The 22,837-nt window shown below is 44.2% G+C and overlaps 1 protein-coding gene across 3 annotated transcripts in view; it reads left to right on the top strand.

Annotated features, from left to right (window-relative positions):
• Nucleotides 1–22,837, top strand: part of LOC117366652 (probable cation-transporting ATPase 13A4) — a 112,020-nt gene that overhangs the window by 72,107 nt on the left and 17,076 nt on the right. For all 3 annotated transcript variants that reach the window (XM_033958281.1, XM_033958282.1, XM_033958283.1), the window contains 10 exons: nucleotides 4,061–4,178; nucleotides 8,550–8,674; nucleotides 9,697–9,860; nucleotides 11,249–11,371; nucleotides 12,518–12,597; nucleotides 13,612–13,654; nucleotides 13,875–13,984; nucleotides 15,428–15,524; nucleotides 16,892–16,964; nucleotides 20,583–20,754. In XM_033958281.1, coding sequence (XP_033814172.1) covers nucleotides 4,061–4,178; nucleotides 8,550–8,674; nucleotides 9,697–9,860; nucleotides 11,249–11,371; nucleotides 12,518–12,597; nucleotides 13,612–13,654; nucleotides 13,875–13,984; nucleotides 15,428–15,524; nucleotides 16,892–16,964; nucleotides 20,583–20,754 — 1,105 coding nt within the window. The remainder of the gene's footprint in view (nucleotides 1–4,060; nucleotides 4,179–8,549; nucleotides 8,675–9,696; nucleotides 9,861–11,248; nucleotides 11,372–12,517; nucleotides 12,598–13,611; nucleotides 13,655–13,874; nucleotides 13,985–15,427; nucleotides 15,525–16,891; nucleotides 16,965–20,582; nucleotides 20,755–22,837) is intronic.

Below are 22,837 nucleotides of genomic sequence, written 5' to 3' on the forward strand. Positions count from 1 at the left end.
GTAGCATAACTTTTTGTATTGGTCTGTAGTCTGGATGCAGCTGGGATAGTGTTTCGGGGGTTAGTAGCACAAACTTCTGTGGTGTCTTATCAACATTTCAAAACTCTGAGGTGAACGTTATCTTGCTTCTCTCCTTATTGGCTTCCTCTTACATATACAGATTTTAAAAATGTGGCAAGTACAGATGGGTGGTAAAAATTTGGAAGACAAACAGGAGAAACTGCCATCACACCAGAAGGGGACATAAAAACAAACATAAAAACATAAGAAATGCCGCTGCTGGGTCAGACCAGTGGTCCATCGTGCCCAGCAGTCCACTCCCGTGGTGGCCCTTAAGTCAAAGACCAGCACCCTAACTGAGACTAGCCCTACCTGGTTCAGCAGGAACTTGTCTAACTTTGTGTTGAATCCCTGGAGGGTGTTTTCCCCTACAACAGCCTCCGGAAGAGCGTTCCAGTTATCTACCACTCTCTGGGTGAAGAAGAACTTCCTTACGTTTGTACAGAATCTATCTCCTTTCAACTTTAGAGAGTGTCCTCTTGTTCTCCCTACCTTGGAGAGGGTGAACAACCTGTCCTTATCTACTAAGTCTATTCCCTTCATTATCTTGAATGTTTCGATCATGTCCCCTCTCAATCTCCTCTTTTCAAGGGAGAAGAGGCCCAGTTTCTCTAATCTTTCGCTGTATGGCAGCTCCTCCTCCTCCAAACCCTTAACCAGATGGTGCTCAATCCTTTTTAATAAAAGACTCGACACGGTCGTGTTTCGGCCCAAGAGTCTTGGGGCTCCTTTTACAAAGGTGCGTTAGGGCCTTAACATGCAGAATAGCGAGTGCTAAAATGCCGTGTGCTAGCCGCGACTGCCTCCTCTTGAGCAGGTGGTAGTTTTTCGGGTAGCGCATTCTAATCCAGTGTGTGCGCTAAAAACGCTAGCGCGCCTTTGTAAAAACGCTAGCGCACCTTTGTCGAATAATGAAACCAAAGGCATATCAATCCAAAATACCAAAGTATCCTCAATAGAAACACAGAAAAAACTGCTGCCAAATTTTGAAAGGCAAAACATTGCTTCTGTGTGAAATCACCTTCTTCATTCAAGCAGTATCCATTGGATGGGGGAAGAAACGCTTGATTAAGAGGCCCTGGAGTACCCAGGCAGCAGGCTGATCTCCTGCGCGCGATTGTCAGCCCGGCTTTGTCTGCACGTGATTGTCTCGGGCAGTTTAGTCTATGACACGCAGAATAAAATTAACATTCAACACAAAAATAGCATACGAAGCATAAATTTACTTTACATAATTCAAATCCATAAAATCAACAGAACCATTGGTGAGGCCCCACTTGGAGTATTGTGTTCAGTTTTGGAGACCGTATCTGGTGAAAGACGTAAGAAGACTTGAGGCGGTCCAGAGGACGGCGACGAAAATGATAGGAGGCTTGCGCCAAAAGACGTATGAGGAGAGACTGGAAGCCCTGAATATGTATACCCTAGAGCAGTGTTTTTCAACCGCTGTTCCGCGGCACACTAGTGTGCCGCGAGATGTTGCCTGGTGTGCCGCAGGGCCGCCGGGCCCGGAGCTGACAGGGGGCCCGAGGCAGGGGCGCCAGTAGCTCGCCAAGGCAAAGTGAGTCGATCACCCAGGACTCACTTTGTCTTGGCGATCTAATCTATTGAGCCGATAAGTCTTCTTCTCCCCGACGTCAATTCTGCAGGCGGAGAGGAAGTTCGGGCCAGCCAATCGCTGCCTGGCTGGGCGGAACTTCCTCTCCGATTGCAGAATTGACGTCAGGGAGAGCATGCGTCGGCGTCGGCTTTGGGGCCTGTTATCCATTGGTGGGTCCTGTTCCCCGATGGCAGCGGCAGTGGCAGTGGCTTGGGGAACGGCAGGGAGAAAGAAAGAAAGGGGGCAGGCAGGGAAACAGAAGGAAAGAAGAGAAACAGAAAAAAAGAAAGAAAGGTCAGGGAGAGAGGAAGAAAAAGTTGGGGGAGGGAATGAGGTGTGGAGGAGAGAAAGCATACAGGCTGATAGAAGGGAAGAAAGATTGGATGCACAGTCAGAAGAAGAAAGTGCAACCAGAAATCACCAGACAAGGTAGGAAAAATGATTTTATTTTAAATTTAGCAAAGTGGAGGCAGTATTACCACAGTTTTCAAAGGAATTTGCCCAAATAACTTAATAGTTAACTGGGTAAATTCCCAGAGATGAAAACTTCCCTTCACTTACTATGCACAGTTCTGAATTTATATCTGCTGTCTATATTTTACAATATGGTCCCCTTTTACTAAACCGCAATAGTGGTTTTTAGCGCAGGGAGCCTATGAGCGTCAAGAGCAGCGCTGGACATTCAGCGCAGCTCCCTGCGCTAAAAACTGCTATTGTGGTTTAATAAAAAGGATGGAGGGTATATTTGTCTATTTTTGTATGCTATAAAAACCAAATACAGAGAGAGACTGAGAGCTGTTGACGAAGAGCTACGTGTGTGTCTTTCTTCGATTCCAGCCAGAATATCAGCTTTGTGTTCAGCCAAACAGGCCCAGGTTTCGCACTGAATAAAGTATTTTATAATTTTTATAATTTTTATTTCGTAATAAAGTAATTATAAAATACTTTCTTTGTGTTTATTTGATTCCTATTCAAGAGAATTACTTTATATATAGTCAATATAGGCAGAGAGTTAAATTTTTTAACATTTTCTAATGGTGGTGTGCCTCGTGATTTTTTTCATGAAACAAGTGTGCCTTTGCCCAAAAAAGGTTGAAAAACACTGCCCTAGAGGAAAGGAGAGACAGGGGAGATATGATTCAGACGTTCAAATACTTGAAAGGTATTAACGTAGAACAAAATCTTTTCCAGAGAAAGGAAAATGGTAAAACCAGAGGACATAATTTGAGGTTGAGGGGTGGTAGATTCAGGGGCAATGTTAGGAAATTCTACTTTACGGAGAGGGTGGTGGATGCCTGGAATGCGCTCCCGGGAGAGGTGGTGGAGAGTAAAACTGTGACTGAGTTCAAAGAAGCGTGGGATGAACACAGAAGATTTAGAATCAGAAAATAATATTAAATATTGAATTAGGCCAGTACTGGGCAGACTTGCACGGTCTGTGTCTGTGTATGGCCGTTTGGTGGAGAATAGGCTGGGGAGGGCTTCAATGGCTGGGAGGGTGTAGATGGGCTGGAGTAAGTCTTAACAGAGATTTTGGCAGTTGGAATCCAAGCACAGTACAGGGTAAAGCTTTGGATTCTCGCCCAGAAATAGCTAAGAAGAAAAATTTAAAAAAAAAAAAAATTTTTTTTAAATTTAAATTGAATCAGGTTGGGCAGACTGGATGGACCATTCGGGTCTTTATCTGCCGTCATCTACTATGTTACTATGTAACCATCCAGTCACCAGCCCATCTCTTCCATTACATACATCATCAATATAATTGCAGCACAATTAAAAAATAATATGTTTATAAACTCAACTAACATACTTCATAAGGCAGAACAAGTGTTTCGTCAGTTTTTTTAAATTCACTTATCCTTCCCTGTTGGCTAATGTAAGAGCCTATAGTCATCCCATAGTATAAATTCCAATGTAATTTTTTTGTGGGGGGAGGCGGAAGAATAAATGTCTATTATTGGAGTCTGCCTAAAACATGCCCACACTACACTTTCGGCCTCTTTTGCAAAGGCACGCAAGTGACCCCGAAACCCATAGAGATTTAAAGGGCTCCGGAGCTGTTGCCACGTGGCTTTGTAAAAGAGTCCGTTTATAGTCATTCTTCAGTTATAGATGTTTATATTGCAGCTTTTTAAAATCATGATTTAGATGTTTATACAACATAAAACGTCTAAATGCCAGTTTATGGACATCTAAAACACAAATAGCATATCTAAAATAAGCACTAGTGTGTCCTGTTTTATTGTGGTTTATGTATGTTCTGTGGTTATTATAATTATATTATTGATTGATTGATGCTGTTTGGTCAATTTGAAATATGTGATACAGTCTATAAAAATTTAACTTTAAATTAAATAATCCTATAGTAAAGCTGATTTAAATATATTTTACCTCTGACAGTTCCAAATAATTTCGCAAAGGAACTCGAGCATTACACGTTGCAAGGCTTCCGAGTCATTGCGCTGGCATTTAAGAATCTGAACCTACGGAGACAAGATAATATGGATGAAGTCATGAGGTAAGAAAGACCCATCTAGACTGATCAATGCATGGTAGTGTAGGGGGCTGATAGTCAAAAAGGCTTAAGGATTGGAGGAGTGTGTGGCGCAGTGGTTGGATCTACAGCTTCAGCACCCTGGGGTTGTGGGTTCAAACCTTGCACTGCTCCTTGTGACCCTGGGCAAGTCACTCAATCCTCTATAGCCCCAGGTATGTTAGATAGATTGTGAGCCTACCTGATTGAAAAAAACCGCTTAGATAACCTTGATAAGCGGTATATCAAATCCTAATAAAACTTGAAAAAAACTTGACAGATTTTTGTTCAGAGTGCAGAACCTGTGAAGAAACAAATCTTTTGACATTTTCACTGCCTGCTGTTTCTATTTTTTTGAGGAGTCCAGGTCTTCCAGTCACTCATGCAATCACAGGGATATAAACCTTAATTTTCTGACTCAAGGGGCTCACTGTTTATATGTTAGGCGCCATCAACTCGTGTTTAAGTCCTAGCGACTTGATGAATTACAGATCTAAAAAGAAATTGGTTTTCCGCTAGTCCAGTAAGGACCTCCAGCGTTATCCCCATGGTTGTTTTCATTGTGTCCAGCCTTCTGATTGCAGGTCACCCTCTTCGCCTGGTTCCATCGATCTTCCCAAATATACCCCTCTTTTACAAAAGCGTGGAAGAGGTTTTTAGCGCCAGCCAGCAAGCTGAATGCTCTGTGCTGCTCTATCGCTCATAGGAACACTATGACCATTGGAGCAAAAACCTCTTCCATGCTTTTGTGAAAGGGGGATCAATGTCTTTCTCTAATGATCTCTCTCTTCTGACGGTGTGACCAAAATAAGACAGTGGTACCTTCATCATTTGGGCTTTGAGTGACATAGCCAGTCTGATCTCGAATATAAACCGATCCGAATATAAGCCAAGGCAACTCTTTTCCCCCCAAAAAGGAAGAGAAAAGGTTGACTCAAATATAAACCGAGATTAGAAATTTGGGTAGAGAAAATACGGAGGGAAGATAGGGCAAACATTCTGTTCAGCTCAGAAAAACCTTGCCTCTTTCTCTTCGTTTTTCCGGTTAACAAATATTTTGCAAGCCATGAAATAAATGTCCCCCAGATGACCTTCAACATTGCTCTCCAAACAGCTCCCCCCCCCCCCCCTTCGAAGAGGCAAGGAAACTTTGGAAAAAGAGGTCATAGATTGCATGATCAAATCGCCCATCTTCGTAACTATAATATACAGTTCTGAACCTAAATGTATGAGAGGGGGCTGAAACGTTCTCAGCCCACCCAAGAAGAGAATGACGTGGATATGGTTCAATCAATGATCTGAAATAATGTCAAAACAGAGAATTTCGTTTCTGTAAATTGGCACTTAATGAAATAAGAGAACACCAAAATTCTCCTGTTTGGATTTTTATTATTATGAAAATTTCCATAAAGTCTTTGGAACTAAAAAAAGATAACACCAAAATTTGCACTTGCTGCCAATTGAAGCAAGAATATTGTTTAAGTTTGGTTGTATATGTTTTAAGTCTTTACATGGTGTTTTACCTAGTTATTTTCTTGACCACTTTGAATTTGTTAATAGAAAACACCCGACACGGGTTTCGCGGAGATTTGACTTTCCATCTATCAAGGGATGTACATAAGTACATAAGTACATAAGTAGTCGCCTCCGCCGGGGCAGACCAGAGGTCCATCCAGCCCAGCGGTCCGCTCACGCGGCGGCCCATCAGGCATATTGCCTGGTCAGCGGTCCCTGACTAATTTTATTGCCTACCTCTACAGTTATCTCTAAACCTTCCACTGCTCTTATCTGTACCCCTCAATCCCTTTGTCTTCCAGGAACCTATCCAGGTCTTCCTTGAAACCCTGTACTGTGCTATTTCCTATCACGGCCTCCGGAAGGGTGTTCCATGTGTCCACCACCCTCTGTGTGAAAAAGTACTTCCTTGCGTTTGTTTTAAACCTGTCCCCCTTCAATTTCATCGAGTGACCCCTTGTTCTTGTGGTTTCTTTCAAATTGAAAAATCTGTCTTTGTCAACCTTTTCGATGCCCCTCAGGATCTTGAAGGTCTCTATCATATCTCCTCTGAGTCTCCGCTTTTCCAGGGAGAACAACCCCAGCTTCTTCAGTCTGTCAGTGTATGTAAGGTTTTCCATACCCTTAATCAGTTTAGTTGCTCTTCTCTGGACTCCCTCAAGCATTGCCATGTCCTTTTTGAGGTACGGTGACCAGTACTGTACACAGTATTCCAGATGCGGGCGCACCATAGCCCGGTACAGTGGCAGGATGACTTCCTTCGTTCTGGTCGAGATACCCTTCTTAATGATACCTAACATTTGGTTTGCTTTCCTCGAGGCTGTGGCGCATTGTGCCGACGCCTTCAATGTCGTGTCTACCATCACTCCCAAGTCTCTTTCCAGATTACTGACCCCTAGCATTGATCCCCCCATTTTGTAAGTGAACATCGGGTTCCTTCTCCCTATATGCATGACCTTGCATTTCCCTACATTGAAGCTCATTTGCCACTTTTTCGCCCATTCTTCCAATGTCGTAAGATCCCTTTGGAGATTCTCGCAGTCAACCGTGGTTTCAACCTTGCTGAATAGTTTGGTGTCATCTGCAAATTTGATGACCTCGCATTTTGTTCCCTCCTCCAGGTCGTCAATGAATATGTTAAACAGGAGCGGTCCCAGCACCGATCCTTGAGGAACCCCGCTCGTGACCCCTTGCCAGTCCGAGTAATGGCCCTTTACACCAACCCTCTGCTTCCTGTCTGCCAGCCAGTTTTTGATCCATCGGTGGACCTCCCCGTGCACCCCATGGTTCCATAGCTTCCTGAGCAACCGCTCATGTGGTACCTTATCGAAGGCTTTCTGGAAGTCTAGGTAAATTATGTCTATGGGTTCTCCTTTGTCCACCTGGTTGTTTACCCCCTCAAAGAAGTACAACAAGTTTGTGAGGCACGACCTACCCTTGCAGAACCCATGCTGGCTCGACCTTAGCTGTCCATTTTTTTCGATATGGTCACAGATGCTGTCCTTAATCAGTGCCTCCATCATCTTTCCCGGGACCGATGTGAGGCTTACCGGCCTATAGTTTCCCGGGTCGCCCCTCGAACCCTTCTTGAAGATGGGCGTGACATTAGCTATTTTCCAGTCCTCCGGGATCTCTCCAGTTTTTAGGGATAGGTTGCATATTTGCTGAAGTGTCTCTGCTATTTCATTCCTTAATTCCTTGAGCACCCTTGGGTGAATGCTATCCGGACCTGGCGACTTGTCGCTCTTTAGCTTGTCTATCTGCCTGAGGACATCCTCCTGGCTCACCTCTGTGTTTACAAACGATTCTTATCAGGCCGGTATATGGGATAAACAGCTTGGTAATTTTATATTAAGTTCCAAGATCTAACTGGCATTTAGAAAATACTTGTTGGATAATTTTTGTGAACTAATGGATTGTAATTCACTGTGAACGTCCAGTTTCTTTACTCTGTAAACCGCCCAGAACTGAGAGGTAACTGTGGTATACAAGCATATTGTTAGGTTATGTTTTTCGCCACAGTGGCAAAATAACACTCAGAATTAAGGAATTTGGTTGGTCGGGCTGAGAACTTTTCAGCACCTCCTCGTATGTAATAAAAGTGAGCCAAGTACAGCACAATCGAGCCATTGTGACATCACAGATGAGGTTGGCTCTTATTGGTGGAATGGGCATTATGACGTCACGATTTCAGCTCTGGTTACCAGAGATTGGAATTCTTCAACCTATTGAGGGGCTGCTGAAAAGTTCTCCGCCCAACCAAGAAGAGAATGACCTGGCTATGGCTCAATCAATGATCTGAAACAATGTCAAAACAGAGAATTTCGTTTCTGCAAATTGGCACTTCAGGAAATAAGAGAACCCTCTTTTCAGTGGCAAAATGACGCTCAGAATTTAGGAAGTTGGTTGGTTGGGCTGAGAACGTTTTAGCACCTCCTCGTATGTAATAAAAGTGAGCCAAGTATAGGACAATCGAGCCATTGTGACATCACTGAAGAGGTTGGCTCTTATTGGTGGAAGGAGGCATTATGACATCATAATCTCAGCTCTGCTTCCCAAAGACTGAAACTCTTCAGACTACGAGGGGCTGCTGAAAAGTTCTCCCCCAACCAAGAAGAGAATGACCTGGATATGGCTCAATCAATGATCTGAAACATTGTCAAAACAGAGAATTTTGTTTCTGCAAATTGGCACTTCAGGAAATAAGAGAACCCTCTTTTCAGTGGTAAAATGACGCTCATGAGTTTAGGAAGTTGGTTGGTTGGGCTGAGAACGTTTTAGCACCTGTTGATCTACTTGGTCACGGGCCATCTCTTATAACTACAGCATGTCTGTTTTAAGGGAAGAAGTGGAATGTGATCTGGAATTCCTCGGTCTATTGATAATGGAGAATCGGCTGAAGGCGGAGACTATACCAGTGTTGCAGGAACTCAGCGACGCCAAGCTCAGGACTGTTATGATTACAGGTATCTCGAAAATGACGAGAGCAGCCCAACAGAATCGCTACCACTACTATTTATTATTTCTATAGCGCCGAAAAGGCTTACGCAGCGCTGTACATTTTAACATACAATAGACGGTCCCTGCTCAGAAGAGCTTACCATCTAATTTAGACAGGACATTTCAGGGTTGGGGACATTATGGTAGAGGAAATGATACAGTGGGTCTAGGTATCTGACATTTTAACATACAGTAGACGGTCCCTGCTCAGAAGAGCTTACCATCTAATTTAGACAGGACATTTCAGGGTTGGGGAGATTATGGAGGAGGAAATGATACAGTGGGTCTAGGTGTCTCACATTTTAACATACAGTAGACGGTCCCTGCTCAGAAGAGCTTACCATCTAATTTAGACAGGACATTTCGGGGTTGGGGAGATTATGGTAGAGGAAATGATACAGTGGGTCTAGGTATCTGACATTTTAACATACAGTAGACGGTCCCTGCTCAGAAGAGCTTACAATCTAATTTAGACAGGACATTTTAGGGTTGGGGAGGTTATGGTAGAGGAAATGATACAGTGGGTCTAGGTATCTGACATTTTAACATACAATAGACAGTCCCTGCTCAGAAGAGCTTACAATCTAATTTAGATAGGACATTTTAGGGTTGGGGAGGTTATGGTAGAGGAAATGATACAGTGGGTCTAGGTATCTGACATTTTAACATACAATAGACGGTCCCTGCTCAGAAGAGCTTACCATCTAATTTAGACAGGACATTTCAAGGTCGGGGAGGTTATAGTGGGTATTCCCCGATGCCAAGTGCTTTTATGAGGGCAATGAAAGCTACTGAAGTCCAGGCCTGAGAATAGCTTTTAGGTGTACGACCCAGCTATTGGAATAGAATTCACAAGCCATGACATGGTCCTTTAACAGCTGGTGGTAGAAGTTGCTGCTTTAATCCAGGATTTTATTTGTTTTGCTGCTGTTCTAAATTGAAATCTTACTATTGAGAAAACAGATACCTCCTTTATTGTCCTTTCCAGGTGACAATCTGCAGACTGCGGCAACCGTTGCAAGGAATTCTGGGATCATTCCAAAGACCGGTAAAGTAATCCTGGTTGAAGCACTTGAACCAGAAGAATCCACCAGAGCATCCATTACCTGGAATCCAATGGAGGATCCTAATCAGAACGGATATGACAGCAGTGTGAGAATTGCCAGGGGAAAATGAATTACTGATGTCATAAACCATATCATTATTACCAACATCTCCAAAACTCGCCCTTTCCTCTGATCACATTCCCTGGACCCTTGTAACTTCACGCTTAGATTACAGCAATCCACTGGTCTCCCGTAGTGCCGCCTCGCCCCCCTCCCCCTACAATCTGTGCAAACCTCTGCTGCACGATTCATCTTCTACCAACCTCGCTATTCTCGTGTCACCCCTCTCCTTAAATCACTTCACTGGCTCCCTATCCACCTTCGCATGCAGTTCAAACTCCTATTGCTGACCTACAAGTGGGTTCATTCTGCTGCCCCTCAATATCTCTCCTCTCTTCTCTCTCCTTATCCACCTCCCAGAGAACTCCGTTCCTCAGATAAGTCACTCTTAACATTACCCTTCTCCTCCACTGCCAATTCCAGACTTTGTTCCTTTCATCTAGCTGCCCCCTGTGCCTGGAATTTGAATTTTGGTGGGAAAGTTCATTGGAGATCCAAGTTTGAATTTGAGTTTTGGCGAGAAAGTTAATCAGAAATCCAAGTTTCAATGTTGAGTATTGGCGGGAGCGTTCGGGACCCAAAATTCAAATTGAAACTTGGACCTCCGACAAACTTTCCCACCAAAATTCAAACTCATGATCAACAGCCTTCCCTGCTCTCAATCAGGTCAGCCCAACAAACTTTCCCGCCAAAAATTCTAATTTCTCGACCCACAGACTGCCCCGTTCTCAATCAAGTCTGTGAACCCACTATATATACAGACACACTGCAGACCTCACAGCCTACTCTGAAGAAAGCCACAGCATGATGGCTGAAACGCCGGTTCTTTCTACACAGACGCGGCAAGACCCGGAAACCTGCTACAATCATGACGCCAGCCACGGAAGCCTACGAAAACAAATAAATGGTGTCTTTGACGCACATTAGGGGTGCCTACCTCTAAACGCCACTTTATAGAATTGTACCCTTATTACTACTGAAATATAATCAACTCAAGTTGTTTCCGACGCATCTTCTGCAATTAAGTATTTGTCTAAACTTAAGATGTTGATCTCTGCTTTGCCAACACCTCATGCACACAGCGCACCCTACAGGATCAAAGAATTCGGGGGGGGGGGGAGGGGAGTAGGTCAGCATTGGATCAGGTTTCTGTTTAATTGTATAGGACAGGGGTAGGGAACTCCGGTCCTCGAGAGCCGTATTCCAGTCGGGTGTTCAAGATTTCCGCAATGAATATGCATGAGATCCATTTGCATGCACTGCTTTCAATGCATATTCATTGAGGAAATCCTGAAAACCCGACTGGAATTTGGCTCTCGAGGACCGGAGTTCCCTACCCCTGGAATAGGAGAATAATTGTTTTTGTTTTAACAGGAAACATTTGTCAGCTTTGAGGAAAACTCTGATCCTACAAAGGAAATCGGCGACTATTATTTTGCCATGACTGGCAAATCTTATCAGGCTATTGCGAAATATTTCTACAATTTGCTACCAAAGGTATGTCTGGAGAACAAATGTTTTTCTATTGGAAAGCACCGTTGTCAAATCCTAGGTTTGTTGTGCATTAGAGACTCAGAAAAAGTGATGCATTCTTTCATCTACAGAATTGTACATTAGATAGTGTGAGCCCACGGGACAGATAAGGAAGAATGCTTGAGTACCTGAATGGAAACCACTTAGGCTATAAATATATATATATTGTAAACAATGGAATCCATTAACTCTGATGCTAAGCGGATGATTCCTGCTTCCTACTATTTTGATTCTGTGAGGATAGCCAGAGTTGAGATTTCTTTCTTTCTTTTCTTAAGCCTAGATTCACTAAACTCACCAGTCTGGATCGTTGTTGGGCGATTCTGCCTTCCCCTCCTACCCTCCCACCTCCCCCCCCCCCCCCGGTACTATACCACTTAATTACCACATCATGACTTCTTGTTCTGTAAACAGATCAGACAGCTGAAGCTGTTACAGTGGTGATATTGCCGCAGTGGTTAAAGCTAAAGGCCTCAGCACCCTGGGGTTGTGGGTTCAAATCCCACGCTGCTTCTTGTGACCCTGGGCAAGTCATTTAATCCCCCCGTTGCCCCAGGTACATTACATAGATTGTGAGCCCACCAGGACAGACAGAGACAATGCTTGAGTATCTGAATAAATTCATGTAAACCATTTTGAGCTCCCCTGGGAGAACGGTATAGAAAATTGAATAAATAGTTGGAAAGGTTTCTGGTAACCAGAGCTGATCCTGTGATGTCACAATGCCTCATTCCACCAATAAGAGCCAACCTCATCAGTGATGTCACAATGGCTTGATTATCCTTTACTTGGCTCACTTCTAATACATTTTGATTTCTAGAGTGGTTAAACCTACAGCCTCAGCACCCGGAGGTTGTGGGTTCAAACCCCCGCTGCTCCTTGTGACCCTGAGCAAGTCACTTAATCCCCCCCTATTGCCACAGGTATTTTGCATAGATTATGAGCCCACTGGGACAGGCAGGGAAAAATGCTTGAGTATCTGAATAAATTCATGTAAATTTTTATGACCTCCCCTGGGAGAACAATATATACAAAATTGAATAAATAAATCTATGAATCTGATGTGAGAGAACAGCAGTAATTGGACTTTTTTTGCTTTTCTTTTCACAGTTACTACTGAATGGAGCTATTTTTGCAAGAATGTCTCCAAATCAGAAGTCGAACCTGATTGAAGAGTTTCAAAAATTAAAGTGAGCTTTGTGTCCAGGACAAAATAACTGTCCTGTACATTGCAGAGACTTCGGTAGATAAAAGACACAGAAGTTACACGATTTTTCTAAGCAATGTGCGGCTGCTGAAGGACTCATCTGGTCATCATGAATTAGTTTTTCCATATTACAGGACATAGAGTCAAAGTAGACCTGTGTCATTTGAAACTATCAGACTCAGTGGCGTAATAAGGGAGGGGGCAGTGGGGGGGGGGAGGACGGCCCTCCCTGCCCCTGATGCCGTCTTGGTGGGGGGCACCGGCGCTCCTCCCCCTCCTTCTTTTTGGAATGCAGTGGGAGGGGCCGAAAGCCCTGATTGGCTCAAAATGGTGATTTTGAACCAATCGGGGCCTTCAGCCCCTCCCACTGACCCAGTAAGGCTATTCTTATGTTCTTGTGGCGTGTTAACTACACATTAGGGCTTAAAAACCCTTAGTAAAAAGGCCGCATAGTGAGAACCTGAATTCTAATATTGGTTTATCCAATGGCATTCTAGACATATGTCATAGAGTGGGGGAACAGCCTAATGCAGGGGTGTCCAACCTTTTGGCTTCCCTGGGCCGCATTGGCCGAAAAAAAAATATTTCTGGGGCCGCGCAAACGCTGCAGCAAGACAGAGAAGGGAGCCGGCAAGACAGTAAACACCCGGGGGCTGCAGAGGAAAACACTGCATTGCCCTCGACCGGGGCCACAGAAAATAGTTCATGGGGCCGCAGGTTGGACACCCCTGGCCTAATGGTTAATGCAGTGGCCTTATAACCCAGGGAACTGGGTTTGATTCTCACAGTAGCTCCTCTTGACTTTGAACAAATCACTTAACCCTCTATTTTCCCAGGTACAAAATAAGTGGCTGTATATAATAGGTAAACTGCTTTGATTATAACCACTAAAAGATGGTGGATCAAATCATAGCACCAAAATGGAGCAAAAGAGTGACATTTGGGGTTTTATACATGCATTCATACATGCTAATGCTTTCAAACTTTTTTTCTGCAGTTATTACGTTGCGATGTGTGGAGACGGCGCAAACGATTGTGGGGTAAGTACAGACAAACTATTTTGTTCTGGTATCTACTCTTATGTGTGTCGTCAGTCATTTATAAAAAAACAATTTCAACCAACATGGAAAATCTGGTAACCCTACCCATAGATACTTATGTTGTCATTATCAAATCGGTGCATTTGGTGAATTTTTTTTTCTCATTACAAAGCTTGAGCCTGAATGTTACAATGTAAACTTGATTTGATGTGTGTTTCAGGCACTGAAAGTGGCCCACATTGGGATCTCTTTGTCAGAACAGGAGGCATCGGTGGCTTCCCCTTTTATTTCCAAAACTCCCAACATAGAATGTGTCTCTCGGTTAGTCAAGTAAGTTAAAACTATCGTGTTTGTGGGACATGAAAAAGAATCCTCTATAATAAAACCCTAAGCGCGCATGCGCACTCACAACGCCGTGATCCCTGACAGCGTGATGTGCGACTCCGTGGCCGGCTTGCAGCGCGTGCGATGGTTTGAGCGGCGGCGAGAGCAATGGCAGGAGGGTGTCCTTCGGCCTGGACGAAGTGGACAGGGTGCAGGTGCTGCAAGACGTCCGGCTGCTACTGCCGCACAGGGAAGTGGAGGGGGAGAGGGAAAAGGGGCTGCTTTGGAGGGAGGGATGTGCTGGGGGGCAGGCAGCAATCTTGGTTTGCTCGGGGGGGGGCCATAGAGAGATAGGCAGGGGGCCAGGGAGAGAGACAGACAAGGTGCCAGGGAGAGACACAGACAGAAAGAATGACAAACAGACAGGGGGCCAGAAAGACAGACAGACAGCAGCCAAAGAGAGAGAGACAGAGAAAAAAAGACAGACAGACAGCGGCCAAGGAGAGAGAGAGACAGAAAGACACACAGAAAGTGGCCAAGGAGAGAGAAACAAAGAAAAAAAGACAGACAGCAGCCAAGGAGAGAGACAGACAGACAGACAGTGGCTAAGGAGACAAAGAAACAGAAAGAAAGACAGACAGACACATCTATTCTAGCACCCATTAATGTAACGGGCTTAAAGACTAGTGATTATATATAACTACCGTACAGTATAATCTTTGGGGGATATTTTCAAATGGTAATATTTGTCCTTCCCTCATATGCTGCTCACCACCCCCACTGTCTGTCTTCCTTGACCAATAAACCACCCACGTTGTCCAGTAGCACTCTCTCCCTTCCTCCCTCCAGCCCTCCCCAACATACACACACACGGGCCCAGCATCTCCTTGTCCTTCCCTCCTCCTCCACGCAGGTCTGGTATCTTCTGTTCCCTCTTGGCAGTCCTTTGAATCCCAGCGGATGACGGGCGGAAGCGACGATGTGACCAGGTTAACTCTCCGACAAACGGTGACCGAAGAAAACTTGTTTAATAACATTTGTATCTCCAGCTTTCATTATCCCAATTCTCTCACTGTGGCTGTCATAGTCTTTGGATCTCACTTCCTCTCCTATCCATGAAGATGATCTTCCAGATATTTCTTTCCTCTTTTGCTCCACGTCACCTGTTCGTGTATCCGTTCCCCGACCCATGTTGGCTTTGGTTCACCATCTTCTTTCATTGTTTTCGTACAAGTGTTGTAATGCTCAGAATATATATTTGCTTACCCTGATAGAGGATTGACTTCTTCTTAAGGGCGATCCTTCAAAGACGCCAACGGAGAAACATTTCAAGGTCACTTGTAATGATTTTCTATGCGTGCTATGTCCAACTAGTATTTCACCATTGAGTTGGGAAGTGGTCATCAAACTGCACCAGCAAACGTCAGTTTTGTATTATTTCCTTGACAGGGAAGGACGAGCGGCTCTTGTAACTTCATTCTGTGTGTTTAAGTACATCACTCTCTATTCCATGATTCAGTACTGCTGTTTGCTGCTGCTTTACTGGGTAAGACTCTAAGTAAGCAAAATTAGGAACTTTATTTATTCATTCAATTTTCTATACCGTTCTTCCATGGGAGCTCAGAACGGTTTACATGAATTTATTCAGGTACTCAAGCATTTTTCCCTGTCTGTCCTGGTGGGCTCACAATCTATCTAATGTACCTGGGGCAATGGGGGGGTTAAGTGACTTGCCCAAGGTCACAGGGAGCAGCGTGGGTTTGAACCCACAACCTCAGGGTGTTGAGTCTGTAGCTTTAACCACTACGCCACACACTTCCCTATATGGAACAAACGGCGACCTCTGAGACACTGCAAGGCCACCCACCAACCAAACTCACACGCGCTATCACACCCCCCCAACTCACTCAGAGAAAGAAAAAGAAAAAAAAAAGTGGAGAAAAAGCCTCAGTTAAGCTTCACCTGGCAAAAAAAACTCCACTTTTTATTTTTAATTAAAAAGGCTAGAAGAATGACAACACTTGCACACGTGTGGTCGATGAACTTTGTGTGCATTCTGTACGGATGGTCCCGACCTTTCGTCTGTGATGCAGGAAGACCTTAACCCCTGACGCAGCAGAGCGAAATGGAGATTTCCCCGTCGGGTTCAACAGTGAAACGCTGTTTGCCGGTGCTTGGGCTACAGCCTAGATCCAGCTAAGTTTATCATTTTTTTTTCTGCTCATTAAGCAATGTGGAAATTGTTGGTGAGTTTTTGCTGATGTGCAGATTTTTCCACACACGTTGTCTTTGATTTTGGCGTGCTTTATACATACGGGTGGGGTTTTTTGAGGGCTGCTACCATACCTTTTTTTCCACCTTTGTTCATCGACCACACATGTGCAAGTGTTGTCATTCTTCTAGCCTTTTTAATAAATAAAAAAGTGGAGGGTTTTTTTTGCCAGATGAAACTTAACTAAGGCTTTTTCTCCACTATTTTTTTCTTTTTCTTTCTCTGAGCGAGTTGGGGTGGGGGGGTTTGATTGCGTGTGTGAGTTTGGTTGATGGGTGGCCTTGCAGTGTCTTCATATAGGGCATAATTGTGATTTAGAAGTGAATAAATTTCTCTCCCATTCCATACCTGGATATTCTAGGCTGGAGACCAACATGATCTGGCATGGAATATGCAGGGTTGAATCGAGCCACAACTATAAGTGGCTTAAAAGCAGTACATAATGTTTGTGAAGAAAACCAGACACGCCATTTTCCATATTTTAATGTAGGTTCCTCCGTCCCTCTGGTTTTTCTGGGCCTCATCATGGTACCAAGAACCCGGCAAAATTGTCCATGAATCTGGCAGCTAAAGGATTGCATCATATTATAAAATCTTCTTTGTTTAAAATCTTCTTTGAAATATTTTCTTTTTCTTTTTAGCAAACAAAACTCCTGGGAATGTACCAGTACCTTATACAAGATTTTGGTATCACCTTTTCAATTTGTTTAACAAGTAAGCCTCCTACCTCTGTGTGATGTGTGTGTTGATTTGGTGTAGAGAGCCCTGGCTGATGGCGGTGTATCAATGCTTGAGAAATTAAATACTGTAATTTTATTTGCCTAATCTTTACCCCCCTGATTTTAACGCCATTCCTCACAAAGGATTCAGACTGGCTGTGGGGATACTTGACTGTACCCCAGAGATGAAAGACTGTAACTTGGTACAAGAAATTTAGAAAAGTATTGAAAACCTATCTGTTTAAGAACTTTGCCCTTAATAAGAACATAAGAACATAAGCAGTGCCTCCGCCGGGTCAGACCATAGGTCCATCCCGCCCAGCAGTCCGCTCCCGCGGCGGCCCGAACAGGTCACGGCCTGTCTGAGTCACCAGAAGGGGCCCCCTTGCCACCTTGGTTTCCCATTGAGTCCTATCTTCCCATCGAAGTCCTAACCCTCCGGTCTTGCACATGCACGACCTGGTTGGATTTCTATACTTATTACTTGGTTTGCTTTCTATACCTGTGTTACATCCCAGCACCTCTCTCAGTATCCCACGATCCCCCTATCCCTCAGGAATCCGTCCAATCCCTGTTTGAATCCCTGTACCGTACTCTGCCTGATCACTTCCTCCGGTAGCGCATTCCAAGTGTCCTCGACCCTTTGTGTGAAAAAAAACTTCCTTGCATTTGTTCTGAACCTATCTCCCTTCAGTTTCTCCGAATGCCCCCTCGTGCCTGTTGACCCCTTCAGCCTGAAGAATCTGTCCCTATCCACCCTCTCTTAGACTTAGGACTAGGTATTGAACAATTCAGACTCATAGTTCAATACCTAGTCCTAAGTCTATTGGATTACTGCAATATCCTCTACCTTTCTTGTCCCACCTACCTAATAAAACAACTACAGACCGTGCAGAACACTGCCCTCAGATTGATCTATTCCCTTGGAAAATTTGACCACATCACCAACGCCTTCCTAGACTCACACTGGCTTCCAATACAAGCCCGCATCCAATTCAAACTATACTGTATGTTATTCAAAACCTTAAACGGAACGGCACCCACCCACCTAAACAACCGTCTAAACAGGAACCTCTCAACCAGACAGAGGAGAACCCAATCCCCTTTCTCCTTCCCCCCTTTTAAAGGAACTAAACGCAAAAAGATGTATGACAACTTACTTGCAACACATGCAGCTAAATTGGACCCCTCCATCACCAACCTACTGACAGCATCAACTGACCTCAAGGCTTTCCGCAAAGAAATCAAGACCCTACTATTCAAGAAATTCACCCAAACGTCCTAATCCCTTCCTTTTCCCCTCTTAGAACCCACTCATCAAAATTGCTTTAGACCTTACGCCTTAATGTAATTTGTATTTCTCTTCCTGGAAATGTCCAGTTATCGTTCTGATGTAATCCGCTTAGAACTGAAAGGTACAGGCGGAATATAAGCTAGTAATGTAATGTAAATGAAAAAAGGTAACGCAAGCTCTATGGAGGCGTTAGCGTTTAGCGTGCACGGCATTGTAGCGTGCGCTAAAACCACTAGCACACCTTAGTAAAAGGAGCCCTGAGATACAGATTTGGGGTTTGGGTGGTTGGTTTTTATTTTTTTAGAAAGCTGAAAACTCTCTTCAGACTTATACCAATATTTACTTTTTATAATGTCCCTAGAAATTTCTGGCTTCTAATGGGATTGCATGGGAGAGAAGAGTTTATTGTGTATTGTATTCTTAAGCACATCAGACTACAATAGGATCTAATAGGGTAATTTAAAAAGAAGCTAAAACCTATCTGAAATGATCATAAGCATAGACAATGAGACACACTTCAGAACTGCACTGACAGAAGCTGTCATACAGAGCTGAGGCCCCTCATTCTCCACCGTGCTCTTTGCACCTGTAAATTGCATAGGCCTGTACGATGGAAATGACAATGCATTACAGCAAATTACCCAAATGTGTTCAAGAATGGACTAAAATCAGGGGTGGGCAACTGCAGTCCTCGAGGGCCGGAATCCAGTCGGGTTTTCAGGATTTTCCCAATGACTATGCATGAGGAAAGGCTGAGTAAATTGCAGCTATACTCACTCGAGGAACGTAGAGAGAGGGGAGACATGATTGAGACGTTCAGATACATCACGGGCCGTATCGAGGTGGAAGATGATATCTTTTTTCTTAAAGGACCCACGGCCACAAGAGGGCATCCGCTGAAAATCAGGGGCGGGAAATTTCAAGGCGACACCGGGAAGTATTTCTTCACCTAAAGGGTGGTTGGTCATTGGAATGATCTTCCTTTTTTTTTTTTTTTTTTTTTTTTTTTTTTTTTGATTCATCCAGTTTTTATTGCCAATGAACAAAATCTTCAAAAAAATTGATTCACTGTCTCTATGAAATCACCATCTCCAGTAGAGCCTTACAAACAGCAAAGCAGAAAAGTTGAGAAAAAAAAACAAGCAACAGAAAGACACACCCAGCAGCAGCAGGACAGGCCTCAGCACATCAGCAAAGAGCAAGACATATCCAGAAGGCAGAGGCAACAGCAGAAAAATCTATAGCCAGGGAGGGAGTATTAAGCAGAAAAGAAGCTTTAGCACATGTGCAGATAACTTGGCACTTCCACTGCAGGTAATTGAGGCCAGCAGCGTGCCAGAATTTAAGAAAAAATGGGATCTCTTAGGGGAAGAAGTTAGGGGGGTGGGTCATTAGAGTGGGCAGACTTGATGGGCCGAGGCCCTTTTCTGCCGTCATTTTCCATGTTTTTATGAGATCTATTTGTATGCACTGCTTTCAATGCATATTCACTGGGGAAATCCTGAAAACCCGATTGGATTCCGGCCCTCGAGGAACGGAGTTGCCCACCCCTGGACTATATGAACGCAACATTGAGCAACGTCAGCTGGGAAACTGCACTAAAAAGTCTTAACCCCACCAATTTGTAAAGCACCACATTTCTCTGTCATTCCCTCCACAGCCCCTACCCTCTCTCTACCTAGGGCAGAGGTAGGCAATTCCTTGAGAGCCACAGGCAGGCCAGGTTTTCAGGATATCCACAATGAATATGTATAAGATGGATTTGCATGCACCGCGTCCTTGAGATGCAACTCTATCTTATGCATATTTATTGTGGAGATCCTGATAACCTGGCCTGCCTGTGGCTCTTGAGCCCCGGAATTGCCAACCCCTGACCTACGGTTACCAGATTTTCCAAACAGAAAATCCAGTCCCTAGACCCGCCCCCCAAACCCTCCCCCCCTAGTTCAACCCATCTCCACCCCAGTCCCACGTGCGCATGGCTTCCGCACATTTGCAGATTCCCTTCTGCCCAAAGGCAATTTGTTGGAAGCTTTTCAAAACCCAAAGTGCCGGGTTTCGAAAAGCCGTCCAGACATGTCCTCAAAAGGAAGACATGTCCGTGAAATCCGGACGTCTGGTAACCCTACCTCTACCTCTTCTCCCTTTGTATTTCCCTACATGAGCTGCATATATAGATTCACCATGTTTGTCCAATGTGCCTTTCATAATTCGATTGTAAGCTCTTTCGACCAGGGACCATCTCTCGTGTGTTTAATGTACAGCGCTGTGTGCTTCTGGTAGTGAAAATAATGTTTGTTGTTTTCTTTGTTTCTCCAGTGAGCTTGACTTGTGCCTATCCAAAGCTGGCACCCTACAGACCCTTGGCACAGCTGGTCTCACCCCCTTTGATGCTTTCTGTAATATGTAATATCCTGTTAAGTTTGTCCGTTCAGATATGTGGCTTTGTCCTGGTTCAACAGCAGCCCTGGTACTCCACCGACAACTATAGGTAAATCCTACCTTTTGGAGTTCAAGATCAGTCATTAAAATTTGCAGGAGACTTTGACGAATAGGGCAACAAAGTACAAACTAAATGGAGCACATGGCTACCTCATCTTTAGCTTCAACTAGAAACTTAGGGATCCTTTTACTAAGGCACGCTAACCGATTTAGCGCACGCTAAATGATGTAGCGTGCTAAAGATTAGCGTGCACTAAATCAGTTAACGCGCCTTAGTAAAAGGACTCCTTAATTAGCATACCTACAACAAATGTTCCCTGTAAGCTGAGCAGGAATCCTCTACCTGCATTGCTGGGGGGGGGGGGGGGGGGGGCGGTGCTTATATTGTGTTTTCAGTCCTTAAGGGCAGGCAGGTTTCCTGAAGTCCTGCAGAGCTTAGCTGTCCCTCACTATAGAAAATGTGATCATGAAACAGCACCCCCTACTGGCAAGGCTTGTAGGTGGAGGACTCCTGTAACTCCCGCTGGAAACTCCATTATCCACATGGATGATATTTCCAATGGAAAATCTCATTACCTTTACTTTAATTTTTAAATCTTTCTCGTTTTCCTGATACTGATATTTATAAATTTATATTGTTAGTTTAACTATTCTATTTTTCCTTATAATGTAACCATAATACTTATTTTCTTGGATTTTTGGCTTTTTTCAATGTTCTATGCCATGCAGCCCATAAGAATATCAAGGTCTGCATGGCATTTAGCATACCTTAGTAAAATTGGCAAATGAAATGAAACACAATAAATACATACGTACATAAAAACACTGTGCCTTTCCCAGCACCCTCTTCCTCTGCATGCCTATTTGTAGGCAGAATATCTGATTTGATAAATCAATAAATATAGCCATAGAAATGTGCAGCCTTTTAGCTATCTGCATGCAAGATGCAGGGCCTAGCAATAATTAATACAGTTATAGGTTTACGGGTGTTTGTCTGTAAAAAAAACTCCTTGTGACTGTATGGCTTGTTTTAATTCGCACTGAGTGCATCAGCCAATCAGATACCTGCTTGCTAGTCAGAATTTATGGAAATCGGGAGATTGCAGCTGTTTCTGGAAATTCATGGCACGCAGTTGAATGCAGTAAGTATCCCATCAAAGTGAAGTGTAGTCTGGCCAAGAGCTACCATCACTGTTTCCTCTAAACCAGTGGTCTCAAACTTAAACCCTTTGCAGGGCCACATTTTGGATTTGTAGGTACTTGGAAGGTCGCAGATAAAAAAGTTAATGTCTTATTAAAGAAATGACAACTTTGCATGAGGTCAAACTCTTTATAGTTTATAAATCTTTCCTTTTGGCTAAGTCTTAATAATAATATTGTCATTTACACTTCCCCCTCCCCATTCGCGGTTTCCACACTCGTGGTTTCACAAATTCACGATTTGTTTTAGGGGGGAACCCCATATTTGATCATGTTCCCGCCTCTCTCCCGCCTTCCTGGCCTTACCTGGTGGTCTAGCAGGCTTTCGGGGCAAGAGCGATCTTCCTACGCTCCTGCCCCGTGTAGATCGCCAATAGGAAATGGCTGCCATGAACTCCTGCCATAGTCTCGAGAGACTACGGAAACTCACAGCAGTCATTTCCTATTGGCGATCTGCACGGCGCAGGAGCGTAGGAAGATTGCTCCTGCCCCGAAAGCTGGCTAGACCACCAGGTGATACCGGGATGCTGGGGGGGAGGCAGGGGTGGGTCAGAGCTGGATGAGAAGATATTTGCGCTTTTTCTCCATTCGCGGTCCGGCTCTGCCCCTATCCCCCACGAATACCGAGGGAGAAGTATATAGCTAAAGAGACATATGATCAAGAAACTTTTTTATTTTACTTTTGTGATTATGATAAACATACCGAGGGCCTCAAAATAGTATCTGGCAGGCTGCATGTGGTCCCCGGGCTGCATATTTGAGACCACTGCTCTAAATGAAGCAGAAGTCCTCCACCTATAATCCTTCCGGTGGATGGTGCTGTTTCACTATCACGTGAGGGACAGACAAGCTCTGCAGGACTCCAGAGAACTTTCCTGTCTCTAGATATTGGAAACACAATGTTGAAACACCACCCCCCGGAGGACTCCCGT

Source organism: Geotrypetes seraphini, chromosome 9 (genome assembly GCF_902459505.1).
Source record: "Geotrypetes seraphini chromosome 9, aGeoSer1.1, whole genome shotgun sequence".
Classification (NCBI taxonomy): domain Eukaryota; kingdom Metazoa; phylum Chordata; class Amphibia; order Gymnophiona; family Dermophiidae; genus Geotrypetes; species Geotrypetes seraphini.